Source organism: Pelmatolapia mariae, linkage group LG17 (genome assembly GCF_036321145.2).
Source record: "Pelmatolapia mariae isolate MD_Pm_ZW linkage group LG17, Pm_UMD_F_2, whole genome shotgun sequence".
Lineage (NCBI taxonomy): Eukaryota > Metazoa > Chordata > Actinopteri > Cichliformes > Cichlidae > Pelmatolapia > Pelmatolapia mariae.
In genome coordinates, this window is record NC_086242.1 from 37,837,544 (window position 1) to 37,854,677 (window position 17,134).

The window sequence follows — 17,134 nt, forward strand, 5'->3', positions numbered from 1 at the left end:
GCTGGAGGTTTCTTCTTTAAAAGGGGTTTTCCTTCCCACTGTCACGAAAGTGTTGCTCGTAGGGGGTCATATGATGTGTTCTCTGTTTTCTTTATATTATTGAGGGTCTTTACCTTGCAATACAAAGCACCTTGAGGTGACTGTTGTTGTGATTTGACCTTATATAAATAAAAGTGAACTGAAGCTGGGACCATGAATGTGACACTGTAAATCAGTTAGGTGATGCTGAATGTGGTCAGTGCATTTGCCCCACAGGTTGAATGAAAGAGAAACTCTGGAGTAAGTCGGATGACATATTAGAAAGTGTCCCCAGGTGAGAGAGGTTAGTGACTGGAGAAGAAGTTAATGCAAAATGACGTAATGTAAATTAAACAAACAGAGGTGATGACAGGTTAAGTAGATATGATGTTAAGAAGAGACAAGCAAAAGGACAGATAGTGGTGGATATTGGAAAAGGATGGAAATAACTGTGTTGAACACAAACTTTAATAAGATAGAGGTAATATATGAGGAGAGCCAGGTTTACACAGGTAAATTACATCTTTTTTGATGGTACCGTCTGACAGAGAAAGAATCTACCTAGGCAGTATCAGATGTATGTCTGTAGGATGACTTTGGAAATCAAGAAGTGGAAGTGAAGGAAGGTCCAAGCTGAAGAATGATTGTTGCAAAGAGTTGAGATGATGAGGGAGGAGTTGAGATGGGTAGTAGGATATTTTACCCAATGACTGGGAAAGTACAGCTGTTGTGGTGAAGCACTATAGCACAATTGCCAAGAAGGTGTTTGGGATATGGTCTGGATAGAGGAAAGAAGGCAAGGTGATTTGGTGGTGAAATGAGAATGTATTCAAAGAAGAGTTTAGCATAGTGGGATAGTCTGGAGGGGAATGTAGACAGGAGGCTAGGTGTACAGCCAAGAGAGGAGTGGCAAAAGAACAGGCTTTATCTGAGGCTGGAGAAAAATTGGCTAGGACGAGAGATTGAAGGATAGAGGTGGGAATGTTCAAGTGAAGGAAGTGTATTGAAAACTTACTGTCTCTGTGGAGCTAGAGAAAACATACTGAGAGGAACTGTGGTACTACATGAGGAAGTATGGCAGATAAGTATATGAGGGTGGAGCAGGACATGTATGAGGACAGTGAGGTATGTGGTAGGAGTAACAGGTGGGGGCAACCGCTAACAAGAGCAGCTGAAAGAAGAAGCAAGAATGTATCTTAAGCCAAAAGCCTTGAGCCGCTCCTCATTTCTCTTTGCCTTTTCAAGACATTCGTAAAATTTTTACCCCTCAGCTATGAAAGACTGATGGGGTAATGTTGTCAACCTGCTGGGAAAGTGGGCATTCGACGTGGACACCCACGTTTGTGAAACTGACCTCACGGCCCAGTTTTAATCTGTGCTGCTAGTTTCAGTCATTGTGCAAATGTGCTGTTTATAAGGCTGGAAACCTGCAGTCAGGTGAGAAATCTGGAGTCACCTGGATGAGTGACGAAACGTTTCGCCCACTGAAAACATCCAGATGAACAGAATCAACTTCCTGGGATTTCCTTTCCTGGATCATTAAGCATGGATCAAGACTACTGAGAATTATTCCTGAAGACTACTGAGAGGAATTACAAGAACACTTTCTAAGAGAGCTCAGACTGTCTGAGAATACATGTGTTTATACCAAATATGACTTTAACTATAAACTGTTTTTGCCTTTTATACAATATTTAGATTTTTCTGTGCATGTTTTAATTATTCACCGCAGCCATTGCCCATTTTCCAAGCAAAATATAAAAAAATGCGGCAACCTTTTGCACAGCACTGTATTTCACATATAATGACTATGCATGTCATTTTCATTGTGCATGCATAGATGCATATTTAATCAACACTGAAGAAATCAATTTGAACCTGCCATGAAGGATGATTGGACATCTCGAATACTAACACAAGGATATTGCCAGCCTGTGTAGTTAGTGTAAAGTTAGTGTAAAGTTACTTTATATTGCTGTTTTGAATTTTTACTTTTCTCTCTCTTGGTGTCTTTATTTTGCAATAAAAGTTTATTCTTGGAGATCCTGAATGACTGCTCGGATGTAGATGAAATCGAGTTCCAGGAGGATGGAACGTGGTTCCCAATGAAACCAAGGAAAGAAGCTCTAAAGATCCCCACTCAGTCAGTTTCAGAAGTTGACAGTAAGTATCATCACTTTCACACCTGGCAGCTTTGATTTAATTCTAATAGTATGGTGGATTCATTTACAGTGGGCACAGAAAGTATTCAGACCCCCTTAAATTTTACACTGTTACACTGAACCATCTCAAGGATGATCAGAAAGAATGGACAGCACCTGAGTGAAGTACATGGGTGTCACAGCAAAGGGGCTGAATATTTAGGACCATGTGATATTTCAGTTTTTATTTTTAAATAAATCTGCAAAAATGTCAATAATTCCCTGTATTTTCTGTCAAAATGGGGTGCTGTGTGTACTTTAACCTCCTAAGACCCGAACTCTTTCATGGCATGCATTTTTATTTTCTCTTTGCTATTTGGGCTCATTGGGACCTGATGAATGTAAAAACGAAGAATTACCAGTCGTTGTTGTTTTTTTACATGATTTTTGTTTCTGAGAAACATGAGATCAACATATGAGGGCGTGTTAAATTTCAATAGGACAGTGGCAGTATAAATGTGATGTCCACATATGTGGAAGCCAGGTCCTAGGAGGTTAATGAGGCAAAAAAAGAACTTAAATGACTGTAGCAAATGGATGTAATATAACAAAGAGTGAAAAATTTCTGTACCCAGTGTATATGTTATTCTCATGTGCACCCAGTTCCAGTACTGCCCAAAAACTGTAAGATGGTCAGTGCCACAGAAGTTTGTGTGTTAAAACAAATGTCATTGACTGCTTTTGAAAATTGATGAGCTTTGATAAATAAATATATAAAATTAATATTTAATTGAATCGCATTTATATATCACCAAATCAAAGCAAAAGTTATCTCAAGGCAGTTTATATCGTAGGATAAAGAGTCTACAATGATACAGAGAAAACAATCACATGATCCCTGTGAGAAAGCGCTTTTTCGGGACAGTGGGGAGGAAAAAATGTTTTTTTTAACAGGATGAAAACTATATACATATATCTAGGCTTAGGATAGAGTGGCCATCACCTGTTGGGGGTCAAGGAAACGAGAAAATTCAGAGGATTCAGGGTCACCTATTCAGGCCTAACTATATGCTTTGTCAAAAAGGAACATTTTAAGCCTAATCCTCAAAGTACAAGGGGTCTCTGTCTCCCAAATCCAAACTGAGTGCTTGTTCCACAGAAGAGGCTCTGTCTCTATTTCTACTTTTAAGTGTGCTATGAATTACAAGTAAATATACACTACCAGTCAAAAGTTTGGACACGCCTTCTCATTTAATAGTTTTCTTTATTTTTACTACTTTCTACATTGTAGATACAAACTGAAGACATGAAATATATGAAGCAAGATTTATGGAAGCAAAGAAAAAATGGATAAATAACTTTAAATGTTTTATATTTTATATTCCTGAAAGTAGCCACCCTTTGTTGACAGCGCTGCAAACCCTCAGCCTTCTCTCAGTGAGCTTCATGATGTAGTCACCTGAAATGGTTTCACTTCACAGGTGTGCCTGTCAGGGTTCATTTGGGGAATTTCTTGCCTTCTTAATGGAGTTGGGACCATCAGTTGTGTTGTGCAGCAGTCAGGTTGGCAATCCATCATTACTTTAAGAAGTGAAGGTCAGTCAGTCCAAAATATTGCTAAAACTCTGAATGTGTCCCCGAGTGCAGTCACGAAAACCATCAAGGGCTACGGTGAAAATGGCTCACATGAGGGCCGCCCCAGGAAAGGAAGACCAAGAGTCACCTCTGCTGCTGAGGATACAGTCATCCAGCCTTAGAAATCACAAGTTAACAGCAGCTCAGATTAGAGCCCAGATAGATGCCACACAGAGTTCCGGTAGCAGAAACATCTCTACATCAGCTTGTTAAGTTTTTAATGTAAGTGTACAACTTTATCAGCACTTTTCAGCCCCAGCCAGATGGCTCTCCAGCTCTTCCCTGCTCTGGTCCCAGCGTCACGGTAATAAGGGAGATCTTTGATTACTGTGAGTACAAGAAAATAATTATTAGAATGTAATGTGTTAAATTTGTTTAGATCACAGTAATAAGGAAGGATTGGTCTGTCTTTCAGTTTGGCTTAGCTGTAGGCCTGAGAGTGTGTAATTGTTTAGAGAGAAAGGAATTTATGGACACTGGAGGTCTGGTGTCATAAAAGGAGACAGGAAGCTACAGTTGGGGGGTTGCTGATGCTGATGCTTGTGCCTTTAATAAAAACGCATAATTGTTATAACTTAGAAGTAGGTTTGCAGGAGACTTTCCACATGTTTATCTGTAAATGTAAAACAACAAGATGTAATATGTTAACTCTGTTTCTATGTTGTGTAGAGGAATTTGGCGTAGCTTGGGTGAGATTACTTTTATGACCCCCAAGAAGTCACAGACACACACACAGTGCTTAAACTGTTACACTCACACATCCACATGCACACTCACTCACATGCACTCACATAGACACGCGGGAACGTGCACACACAGGCACTCACGTGCTCGTGCACATAGACACAGACACAGAGTTTGCAGCACACTGTGGGGGTTTTATGATGGGGTCAGCTTCTATAAAGCTGCCTGGAACTAACAAAGGGGTGAAGATTGTTTCAGAGGGACACCGGCCTCGTCTTCCCTTCTAGAAGTGCATGCTTAAATGAAGATGAATAAAGATTTTGTAAAAATGAATACTGGGTCCGGTGCATCTCTGGAGGCCCGAGGAATAAAAAAGAACCGGGGTAAAACTGATTTCCCAACATTACCTTATTGTCCAAACCTGCCCTGCAAGCCAGCTGCATCAAATCCTCCCCTGCAGCGGAGCCAGAGACCATACCTCTGCTACACACCCCTACCGTCCGGCCGAACCTGCTTATCCCCCAGGTTGGAAACTGGCTACAGTCATACACGCCCCCAGTCAGATACCACTGGGTGATCCTTCAAGCAGTGGAGCCACTGCATTGGGGTTTGGTCTGACCAGAGGGCAAATGGCCACCCCAGAAAGTAATACCCAAGGAAGCTGACCACCCACCTGATAGCTGGCACTAGTTTTCCACAGTGCTCTTATCTTCAAACGCATACCGTTAGCTTCCGGCTGATGCAGAACATCAGGTGGTCGATGCTCTTACCTGCTGGGACAAAATGGCCCACCAGCCCTCCGTTCAAGGCGTCCATCTGCAGGATGAAAGGGAAAACTTTGGTGTGTGAAGCAGCGGCTCCCCACACAGGGCCCTTTTCACCTGCACAGATGCCATCTGCCACTGCTCCATCCACTGGACCAGATCTGGGGCGACCTTTTGGACGAGACAGATAAAGGGGCTCGTCAGCTCTGCAAAGCCTGGTACAAACTGGTGGAGATACCCAGCCAGCCCCAAAACCATCTCATGTCTTTTTTGTCTTAGGACATGGGCAGGATGCCATGGCTGCCGTTTTCTCTATCTGTGGCACCTGCACCTGCCCACCTCCCAAGTGGTACCCCAGATACCTCCCGGCATCCAACCGCACACTTTTTTGGGTTGGCTGTGAGCCCCAACTGCCTCAGGGACTCCAGGACTGCAGCCACCTGCTGCACATGCTCCGCCCAGATGTCATGTGGATGATGACATCGTCCAGGTAGGCGGCAGTATGTGCAGCATGCAGCCGCAGCACCTGGTCCATGTGGTGGCCGCTTTTTCCTTGGACTTTCCAGACAAGGGAATCTGCCAGTAGCCCTTAGTTAAATCCAGTGTCATGAAAAATTAAGCTGTGCCTATCTGGTACAGGAGCTCAGTGCCTTGGGACATGGGGCAAGCATCTCATTCACCAGTAGTCAACACAGAACTGTATAGACCCATCCTTCTTTACCATCAGAACTGTTGACTCTACCATTACCCCCATTTTCATAATTTTTTTTATTTTGTTTTAACAATTTGTCTCTTGTGTTTGGGCCTTGAACGCACACTATTGGCTGGCTGCGTTTCAAAGTGGGGCTCTATGAGAGTCGTACGGCTGGCCAGGGGGTAGAACACATCTGTAAACTAGGGGTGCAACAATACTCGTATCGGTATTGAACTGTTCGATACAGTGCTTTCGGTTCGGTACGCATATGTATCGAACAATACAAAATTTTTTATTTATTTTATCAACTTTTCTTCTGACGATGCTGTCTGTGTTGAGAGCTCAGTGGATCTGCGTTCGACTACTCCGCTTAGGCTGCACTCTCGAGCACAGATCCACTGAGCGCAGCGCAAGATAGCGAGACAAAAGTTAAGCTCGTTGTAACATGGCAACTGCCTCAACGCGACCCGAAATTGAACCTCCCCCACCCTCATTCAGATCTGGCGTTTGGAAATGTCAGTGGTAAGACATTATGAAAACACATTGAAAGAATACAAAGACAGTCAGAGTTAGTTCGCAGCGCTACGTGCACGGGTGAGTGATCGGATGATACTCACACCGAGGCGTTGTAGTCAGCTTTATTTATACTCAAGCATGTTTGCGTCACAGACACATGTAGGAAGAGATAACATACAACTCCTTACAAGGTGATAAGCATAAAACATATACGTTCAACTGTCACAACAGGAACTGGTCAAGCCTATCTTAAGGGGAACAGAAGCCAGTTGGTTCCTGTTTCCAACGGCAGAGTAGGCTTATGTATTTTTCTTAGAAGTCAGCAAGGGCTCACGTGCATGTGTAAGTGACAAGATACATGTAGTATAAAATATGTGAACATCATTGACAAAACATTAAGCAGTTGATTAAATAAAATCTCTTAACATTCCCTGCTGTTGTTCAAATATTTTCTACCTACTTCAACTTCCAGTCACTTGTGTATACTTTTTCAACCAGAGTATCATTTAGCAAAATTAATATGATCAACATTTAGGTTTGTTTTCACTTTGTTTACAATAATTAAAATTGTCTTCTTCTTCAGAGTCTGTGTTTCGGTCCTGATGTGTAAGCAACATCATCGTCTCTTGGTGGAACGTAACATGTGGTGTGATGGCAGTGGCTATGAGTCTGTTGATTAATGCTCTAATGCAGGGAATACAACAACATCCACACAGAGCGAGTATTGCTGCAAATACAGCCATGGACACCAGAATTGATGACACCAGAGTACGGTACTTCCCGAACATGTCCATCCAGCTGTCCTACATCGAAGTGTCGACTCCCGAATGTTCTTTCATTTTTTCATTTAGGGTCTTTAAACCCTCCAGGGCTCTGGTGAGGCTTCCATCCGCCGCTGTATTGTTGGGTATGAATGTACAGCATTGTTCTCCAAACATTGAACATACCCCATTCTTTTCACTCAGAAGCATGTCCAGTGCGATCCTTTTCTGAAACGACATTAGGGATGTGGCTCTCAGTTGCTCAGCTACTGCGTGGAGGCCGTTTCGTTACAGGGGTTCAATCCTTTCACCTGGCTCTTGATGGCCACCAACCACAAGAGTGTACATAGTACTGTGATGACAGGTGTCATTGTAGCACTTTTATTGTCTTTAAATATTCTTTTGTTTTGTGAGTGAGTTTCTTCTTGACCCCTTGTCACTCCCAGGGCCCCTGGTGAGTAGACCTCAGCCAGAGGAGTGGGATCCCAAGTGTTGCCACTGATCACCCTACTCCCCACCGAGCGAACACCAGAGGTTAGGGAGGACTGGAATCTAGGCTGTTGCTCACTTTAGTCTGACGTCGATGAATCCTGGAGTAGTTCGACCTTCTTCGTGTGGCTTTGGTGGATCCAGGAGGACTTGGTAGGGTCCTTCCCACCTCGGGGAACTCCAATTTTTCTTCTGGAGCATTTTTATCAGGATCCAATCACCTGCCTTCAACCTGGAAAATACTGGAGAAGAGTCACACAGCAGTTTGTTGTTCAACACAGTTTCAGTATTTTCTAGCAACTTTGCCATCCACTCTACTAGAGTAGTCTCTCTAGCTGATTTGTTTACTGGTTCACTCAGTATTAGTAGTGGGAAAAGGTCTTCCATGAATTATTTCAAATGGCGTCAATTTTTGTAAGCCTGCCATTCAGGCCATGGTCTCCCTGTTACTTCCATGCATTTCCTCAGTCTCTGTTTTATCGTGCCGTTAGTTCTTTCCACTAGTCCGGCACTTTGTGGGTGGTAAGCACAGTGGTGTTTGATGCTGAATCCTAGTGCTTCAGAAACCTTGCTGATTACTTCATTAACAAAATGTGTGCCATTGTCAGATCTTATTAGATTTGGTATTCCATATGTAGGGATAAAATGATTACACAAACATTTTGCCACTGAGATTGCATCATTTTTCTTCACTGGGTAGATTTCTGGCCACTTTGAGAATGCTTCTATGATCACTAGAGCGTCTTTTGAACCTTGGCTTTCATTTAGCTCAATAAAATCCATGTGAATGGTATGAAATGGGTGAGGTGGTGTGGGAAAGGATGTGGCGGCGTTGGGAAATGGCCTCTCTTTGGCCTTAAATTTCCCTGTGCATTATGTTTTTGGCATATCATGCATGTACTTATATATGCTTTGGCTGAGTTTTCAAAATTTTTTGAGTAGAATTGTTTAGAAAGAATATCTATCTACCATCCCTGCTGTTGACAAATGGCAATGCCCATGTGTCACTAATGCCGCTGTTTTATGTAGGGATTTAGGTAGAATAGGTTTCCCATTACATGTCATGATATCCTCTTTCAAAATTGCGCCATCTTTTATCCACGAGGATTTTTCATTTTGTGGGGCCGCCTTTTGTTCGTCTTTGAGGACTTCTATCGGTATCAGGGAGCACGAGGTTAATGTGAGAACATTTGTTTCTTGCCGTGCAGCCTCTTTTGCTGCGTAATCTGCAAAGTTATTTCCTTTAGTGATGTAAGAGTCATCTTTTTGATGTGCAGCACATTTGCATAGTGCTAACTGTTTTGGCAATGTTATCACTTCCAACAGTGCCTTTAAAAGATTTCCGTGTTGCACTGGATTGCCAGTAGAAGTAATCATACCTCTATTCTGCCAAATTCTTGCAAAATGATGTACTGCTGAAAAAACATACTGACTGTCTGTGTGTCTCTCTGCCTGTCTGCGTCCTTGACACAGTCAGCTCCTTTTATGGGCATGTAGTTCCTGTTACACACACGATTTCCTGTCACAGACATACCACAGGCACACATATTTCCCGTTTCTCTAGACTAACCAAACTCTTTGTTGAACTTTCCATATAGCGACAATAAGTTTCCAACATTTGAGAGTTGTCTCACATGTGTCAGGTAAGACAAATTGGCTTAGATTTAAAATTGAAGTCACTGCATGGGGCACTTTGATGATTAAAGTGTGTCCTAAAACATTGTCAGCTGACTTTTTACTGCCTCTGCTGCGGCTACACCGGTTCGCACACATGTGGGCAGGCCTGACGCAACAGAGTCTAATTTACAGAAGTAAAATGCAAGCATACGTTGTTTTTCTCCAAATGCCTGTGTTAAAACAGCTTTCATGTAACCTGCACTTCCATCTACATGTAAATAGAAAGGCTATTTCCAAGTTACTGAATGCTTCTTCTTTTTTCCCTTTGTAGATACAGCACTACATATTACTTAAGGCATTTTAGACAATTTCTATTTTGTTTTAAAAGAATTCATGTATCTCATACATGTTACATATGTCAAACTTCTAAGTTGGGAAAAACTTTGCATTGCTTACAGCTCATAGCTCCCAGCTCTAAAACTAGGCATTAGCAAATCATATGCTTAATCATTATGTGTCATTGTGATCCAGAGGCATGATCACAAATTTGTTTCCAAAAAAACAAAATAATCAAACCAAAACAAAACATACATGAGTCAGGACACATAAAAAAGAAAAAGCTGCTGTCAGAAACAAAGCAGAAGTGTAAGGAAAAAACTGAGCTCACAGACAGCTGCATGTATAAGCTTTAATATCATGCAGCTTCTGCTCTTGCAACAACAATTAAATAAAAAATATGTAACTTGCTCATTAGCTTGGTAGTGTCCACATATTTAATTCAACTTCTCAAACCTGTAGCTTTAGCTGTTGTATACAGGGTTTGGCTTATTAGTTGTTAGTATAGGTTTGCTCTTCATCTTAACAAAATCTCATCTAGGATGACAGGTTTACAAGCAGGTCAAGTGTCTCTATGCACTCTTCTCATTAATATTATGTCATTATTAATATTATTATTAATAATTATTTTCTCTTATTTCTATATAACATCAATAGTATATTACAATATACTACTATACTACAAATATACAATAGTCTATTATAATATTTCATATATATTTTATTATGTATCCATCAAGGGCTGGGGGTGATCTGCAGTTTCACCCCCACCCAAGCCGGAGACACACTTTCCTTAGCTGAACAATGACACAGCCATAATATACCTTATGGATTTTTCTTTTTTTATTTGATATACTTTCGTGTGAATTATCTGGATTTATGCATTCTATTCATTCTAGGCACGTTCGTCATGCCAACTATATTTCATTGTTAATACCAGTATACAGGTTGTTATCCTTCCTATTATTAGTTGGAATACATTAGATAAGCTCTAATTTAATTTAACCTTTTGTTTATTCCACTACATTCCTCTTTACAAATTTTAAAATATTGCAATTCTTAAATACGTTTTGTTTTCCTTTTAGGATTATTTTTTATTTATTTCTGCTTGGGGGGTTTCTTTTAATTTAGTCAATGCGGAGGGGCTACATTTTCCCTCCCATGTAGGACATTTAGTTTTCTTTTGGATTTCTCCATCTACATGCACTAATTTGTCCAGCGCCTGGACATTTTTTCTCTAACCACTGCTCGTCAGCAGTGAGTTTTGAAGCTTCGTTACCCATTTTAATTTTATTTAGTCGATACAATATTTATATTTTTTATTTATTAATACTACCAACACACACACTGTGGGACGTTCTGGCACTAGAGTCAGAGGAGGTTTATTAAGTCAGCCTTCTACCCTGAACTAAATTCAGGGCGGACTTAATTTTTTTTCGTTGATGCGCAACCTTTCTCTTCCTCACCATTCAGTACTCACAGGAAAACACTAGGAGTAGTGCAGGAGCCTAGAGTTCCTATTCAATTAAGCACTTACTCCTCAACAAACATACAGCGCGCTTAGAAAAATCCTATTTTTATTTGACACTCTCGTTACCTTTCACTCCCGGAGTGAAATGAAACCACGAGCTACCAACCTCTCTTTTGTTGCGGAATGGGCCCACACAGGGCGAATTATCCCGTCTTACACAGGCGAGCGTTTACGTGCGGGTCCACACAGGGCCCGGTCCACACAGGACGTTTTACAATAGGACACGTCTGTCCTTTTGGTCCACACAGGACCCTTCTACTTTGAGCAGTGTCAAGCTAAAAATCGATTATTCAACGCAAAGTGTTTCTGGCTGCTTTATATTCACCTTCAATGTTGCGCTGTGTTCTTTGTTCCGGCGTCACCGAGTCCTGGCGTCGTGAACCTGTATAAGACACTGGCCAGTAGGCGAATTTACGACTCTGGGCTTTTCCTCGCTTCGCTGGAAGCGGTGGTTGCAGTGCAGGTACTCACGACGTCAGGATCCGGTGGCTCCGTCTGTGAATAGTTAGATGATATAATAATATCAATCAACAATCCGGCTCGAAGGACCAATTAAATGTCAGTGGTAAGACATTATGAAAACACATTGAAAGAATACAAAGACAGTCAGAGTTAGTTCGCAGCGCTACGTGCACGGGTGAGTGATCGGATGATACTCACACCGAGGCGTTGTAGTCAGCTTTATTTATACTCAAGCATGTTTGCGTCACAGACACATGTAGGAAGAGATAACATACAACTCCTTACAAGGTGATAAGCATAAAACATATACGTTCAACTGTCACAACAGGAACTGGTCAAGCCTATCTTAAGGGGAACAGAAGCCAGTTGGTTCCTGTTTCCAACGGCAGAGTAGGCTTATGTATTTTTCTTAGAAGTCAGCAAGGGCTCACGTGCATGTGTAAGTGACAAGATACATGTAGTATAAAATATGTGAACATCATTGACAAAACATTAAGCAGTTGATTAAATAAAATCTCTTAACAGGAACTATTTTGGTCTTCATGTGAAGTATGACCCTGATGGTAAGCACGTCATGGACAAAAGTAAAACAGTATGTCGGATGTGCCACGCAATGCTCAATTACATCCAGCCCCACAGACGGGGCGATCCGCGGTAACTCGTTAACGGAGATTTGCAGCGTTGTGGCGTTAACGTCATTTTAACGAGATTAACGCTGACAGCACTAGTGGGAACACAATGAATATGACTGCACATTTACGCCGACATCATCCTAGTGCAAAGACAAGTGGAAGCAGACAAAAACAACAAGCACGCATGCTACAAACTTTACCCGAGTCATTTAGACAGCCGTTAGCACTTGATTCTCCTTATGGGGACCTGATATGTTTAATATGCTGCTGAGAATATACCCCAGAAGAAGCGTATAGTATAGCTTTTATTTTGGAAAGAGCCATTTCTCTGTAATAAACTCTCTTTTCCAAAGATGAGGGATTTCTCGATCAGATAGATTTATTTTAATTATTTTGTTATTTCAGCAACATTAAATTTAAAAACTGTACTTTTGAGTTAAAATAAATATTTATAATTTTAATAATTGACAAATTAAAAAGGCATGAACATTTTTTTTGTATCGAAAAAATATCGAACCGTGACACCAAACTATCGGACCGAATCGAACCGTGACTTTTGTGTATCGTTGCACCCCTACTGTAAATCGCTGTTGCAGTGCAGCAACATCCACTCTCTGGACCTGTGGGAGATGGTTATCGCAGTGGAGAGAGACAGGCATGGTGGAATTTGGCACCTCTGGACAGAGAAGCCGTTTCAGCCTCTCTCGGAGTGATATATTTGTGCGGCTCCTCCCATGCCCGACCGTACCACCTGATAGTCAGCAACCGCCATTCACCATGTGACCACGAAGGGTCCTTGGCGAGGAACTTTAAACTAGAAGAAGAAACCAAGACAAGCACTTTGTCCTGGTGAAAACTGCCACAGTCTAGCCCTTCTGTTGCACAGGTGCTTTTACGTTCCTGGGCGTGGAGCAAATTTTCCTGTGACAATCTCCCCAGCATGTGCAGCTTTGCTCTCAGGTCCAGGACATAGTAAATCTCATTTTTGGCTGGGGTCAGATCTTTCTCCCAGATTTCTTTAATGAGATCCAACACCCCCTGCGGACTTTAAAGTCTTATTCAGCCGCTCCAACTGCCTGTCAGTCTGAGGGTGGTAGTGTGAATAACTTTAATGTCCAGTAATTCATAAAGTTCTTTTAGTGTGTGAGACATAAATGACAAGCCCTGGTCAGTCAGTATTTCTTTTGGGACGCTAACTTGGGAGATGACCTGAAAGAGCATCGGCGTCAAACTTTTTACAGAAATGGTGCGCAACTTCACTGTTTGGGGATATCTCATTGCTTAATCCACCAGAGGTAACACAAAGCAATATCCACTTGCACTCTGGTGGAATGGCCCGGTGAGGTCCATGCCAATACGCTCAAATGGGAGATGAGTGGAGGATTCACGGTAATGGGCACAAAGGTGCTTTTGGAATACCGGGCTGGTTAACCAGCTGACACTCCAGGCAGTGCCCGCATCTGCCTGGATGCCTGGCCAATAAAATCAGACTGTTGTTCGCTCCAGAGTGTTGCCATAACCCATATGCCCTGCCATGGGATTGAAATGAGCCTGGAAAATCATTTCCCAGCAGTATTTTAGCAACAACAACAACTGGATGTTCGTCTTCAATGCAAGTGTTGCAGCTCACTCGATAAAGTCTATTGTTAGTTAATACGAAGTGCGGCTAGGTTCATGCTGCTACCTGATTGTCCACAGAAGGGGTTAGTTGGCTGCTGCTGTGGGCTGGCTGTGTAGCAGGCAGGAGTTGGACTTGGAAACTAAGTTAAAGTATAATGTAAAAGAAGTAAGTAAAAGAAAACTTTATTGCTGAACCTGAACTGACCACAAAGTAATCCAGGTTTTAAAAGTGACACATCCATGATGAAGAATGTGACAACATATACACACAGAGGACAATGAAGGAAGAGGGAATAGGTGGGAAGACAGCTGAACCCAGTACAGAGTAAGCCTGGTAGAGGTCGGAAGCAAAAGATTTTAAGGAATCTGAAAAGAAAACTATCGAGAGTTAGGTTTAAAGGTCCTAGAACAACCTCAAAGACACTGTGAATGAAATTGGGAATTGCAGTCTCAAAGATGAAAATCACTAGAACCATATGCACCTTCAAGCCAGACTGAAGTATGCTAACGAAAACCTCAAGAAAAATTCTGCATACTGGAAGCACGTCTGTGGTGAGTGTGGTTTTGGGCTCAGCTGCAGGGGATGGGTGGAGCAGTGGGTCCAGGGGGTCGTGTCAGCAGAGACTCACCCACACAGCTGTCACCAAATCATGCTTCCCCTATATGAGTAGGATGCTGAGACCTGAGGGAAGAGCTGTGTATTGGACTGGAGAAAGACACCACGATCAGGAAAATTCCTGTGCCTGCAACACAGTGTGCCTTGGGTCCTTTCTGTCACAAGGTCCTTTCATCAGATGACACTACAGAAGTGCTGCTTATATTTGGAGACAAAAGGTAGAGCCGTTCAATCCAAAGAACTGTCCCCAGAGTTAAACACAGTGGCTGGAGTCTGGAACTGGGAATCTGTTGAAGGTGGAAGGAATCATGAAGAAAGGAGGATAAGTGAATGGCCTAGGATTGCTCAGGAGACCCGTGTGCGACATAACTACAATATACAACAGCAGGCTGTTATTCAGCAAAAGAAATACACCAACTAATAGCATCAGGAGGGGATGATTATGTGACCCTTTATCTAAAATAGTTTTCTGTGTGTCAACAAAAGTCATGTAAGTATTCAAAACAAGGATGCAGGATGCAGCACTGAGAAATACTATTATTTTTAAATGAACTGTTCATAGGGTGGCTGACAATTCTGTCCTCATCTGTATGGGATAGAAGTCAAAGAAATTGATTTATACACCTTATACATCTCTGTGTCATTTTATTGTGAATTAAACTGTGTACCTTTTTGGTGCTTTGACAATATTGTTTTCAGAAACTGTCATACCAAATAACTGAGCTGAAAGAGACGGGAGGTGGAAGATGAGGCAGCATAAACCCAATTGTGTGTCCGTGTGCAAAACCTCCAATGAGAATTAGTAATAATAGACCATTCGTCATCATCTCCCAGTGTCCCAACCTTTAAGCCCACAAATGGACTAAAGAGCTTGCATAGCAGGAGTGGACTAGCTCCATAAATGTAGTTTTGTTGTTGTTGTTTTTTAACCATAAACCATCTTAGAACAACTTGATTGCTTAACTTGCCCTCATCCGTAGTAACCTTTAAAACAGATTAAATAATTATTGCTTTTGGTCTTTTCATGGGACGGGAAGAGAAAAATCGTATCACGTGACCATTATCTTTCAGCCTCAGCTCCTTTGCGTCAACCATCAGTGGCCCGCGATTCTACTGAGCCGAGCTACACCAAGAGGGCAGATGTGATTGATCTGACGATAGAAAGCTCTTCTTCTGATGACGAAGAGGACAAAAACCGTCCACCCAAGAAACGCAACATTTCCAAGAATGAGGAGATGCATGCAAAGGGGTGAGCAGGCCTGTGGAGAATATATTCAGAACTGCAAACGGAGCTGTGTGTAACAAATTTAAAATATGATCGTCTCGATCTTTGTCCGTTGGTTTTCAGCATTCAGTCAGTTTTGCCATTTGGTCTGACAGCGCTGTACACCAGCATGTTGATAATTAAAGGTGTGCTCATCAGGTGTGTGTGTGTGTGTGTGTGTCTAAAGCTTCCCATCCCTTTGATGTTTTTACTCAGAGTGTTGACCTACCTGCCCACTGTGCAAGTGCCAAATGTCCAGGCCCCGGACCCGCCACATCTGAACTCTGCACTTGCCGACTATGCAGTCCCCTTCCATCCTTCTGCCTCGGCCACCATCCCCACAGATATGCAGCGTGAGTAAGATAAACGTTCACTGACTGTAAGCTATGTGCACATGAATATTGTTCAAAGTCTGATTCTTCTGTCTTGTAGGTCCAGATCTATTTTCCTTAATTCAGACTAATCCAGAGGTATGTTTTTTATGTTTTCTCCCTTTTTGTAAACTGGACATATTCTCATAATGTTACTGACATGTAGACCTTTCTGTTTGTTTTAGTTAGAATGGATATGACACTGGTGGCAAATGTTACAAAATTCCAACATTCAAAACTTGACGTGATCAAACTTAATGCACAGATATTTTTAGACTATAAATGATCTTTCTCCCAAAACTGTAACTGCATGTTCAGTTCAATTCAGTTTTGTTTATGTAGCACCAAATCACAGGCTCAGGGAGGGGCGGGGCCATCTGCTGCGACCGGTTGGGGTGAGAGAAGGAAGACAGGATAAAGACATGCTGTGGAAGAGAGACAGAGATTAATAACAAGGATGCTGTCGACAGGCAGCATCTGAAACACTGTCGTCTCATTGCTTTGTTGGCGCACTTGTTGTCATGTTCACTTGCACCAAAGCAGGTGCAGTTGATCCACAGTGAATCAAGTTTAACTGGCTTTATCTTACAGTGTGATGACTGAGAGATGTCTTAGTTTTTTGTGTAGCCACAAAATAGATTTAGTGTAAATGTTTCATGTAAAGAAGGTTCAAACACACTGAAGTGAAAACGTTGTTTTTTGAATTCCTAACGAAGCATTTGGAGCTTTCATTCAGTATGATGTTGATCTAACCAGTTTGTCTCTCTGCTCACTATTACCTGCCTCAGATGTTCTTGCGTATCCTGCAAAATGCAGCTGCAGCAACCAGCAGCTCAGCCTTGGTTTCGTCGTCCAGCAGCCACTATGACGCCATCAGCCATGCTGCCAGCTCCCTCCATGAAACTGGGGTCGTCACAGGAGGGGAGGGGAGCAGGGGAGGAGAGGCCGACGGCGACATATCAGATAACATTTCACTCGATTGA

General features: G+C 42.1%; 1 protein-coding gene across 1 annotated transcript; it reads left to right on the plus strand.

Annotated features, from left to right (window-relative positions):
* Positions 1-1,092: 1,092 nt before the first annotated feature.
* On the plus strand, positions 1,093-17,134 carry LOC134646726 (E3 SUMO-protein ligase PIAS2-like). Its single transcript, XM_063500581.1, has 6 exons — positions 1,093-1,163; positions 2,048-2,181; positions 15,588-15,765; positions 15,997-16,133; positions 16,213-16,250; positions 16,940-17,134. The coding sequence occupies exons 1-6, from the start codon at positions 1,093-1,095 to the stop codon at positions 17,132-17,134; spliced, it is 753 nt and encodes a 250-aa protein (XP_063356651.1).

Bases quoted from the DNA above. Each gene is read 5' to 3' on its own strand.
- LOC134646726 (XM_063500581.1), top strand. From the start codon at position 1,093: ATGGCAGATAAGTATATGAGGGTGGAGCAGGACATGTATGAGGACAGT. The intron at 1,164-2,047 runs GTGGGGGCAACC...TTGCAATAAAAG, and splicing joins GTATGTGGTAGGAGTAACAG to TTTATTCTTGGAGATCCTGA. The intron at 15,766-15,996 runs GTGAGCAGGCCT...GTTTTTACTCAG, and splicing joins GAGGAGATGCATGCAAAGGG to AGTGTTGACCTACCTGCCCA.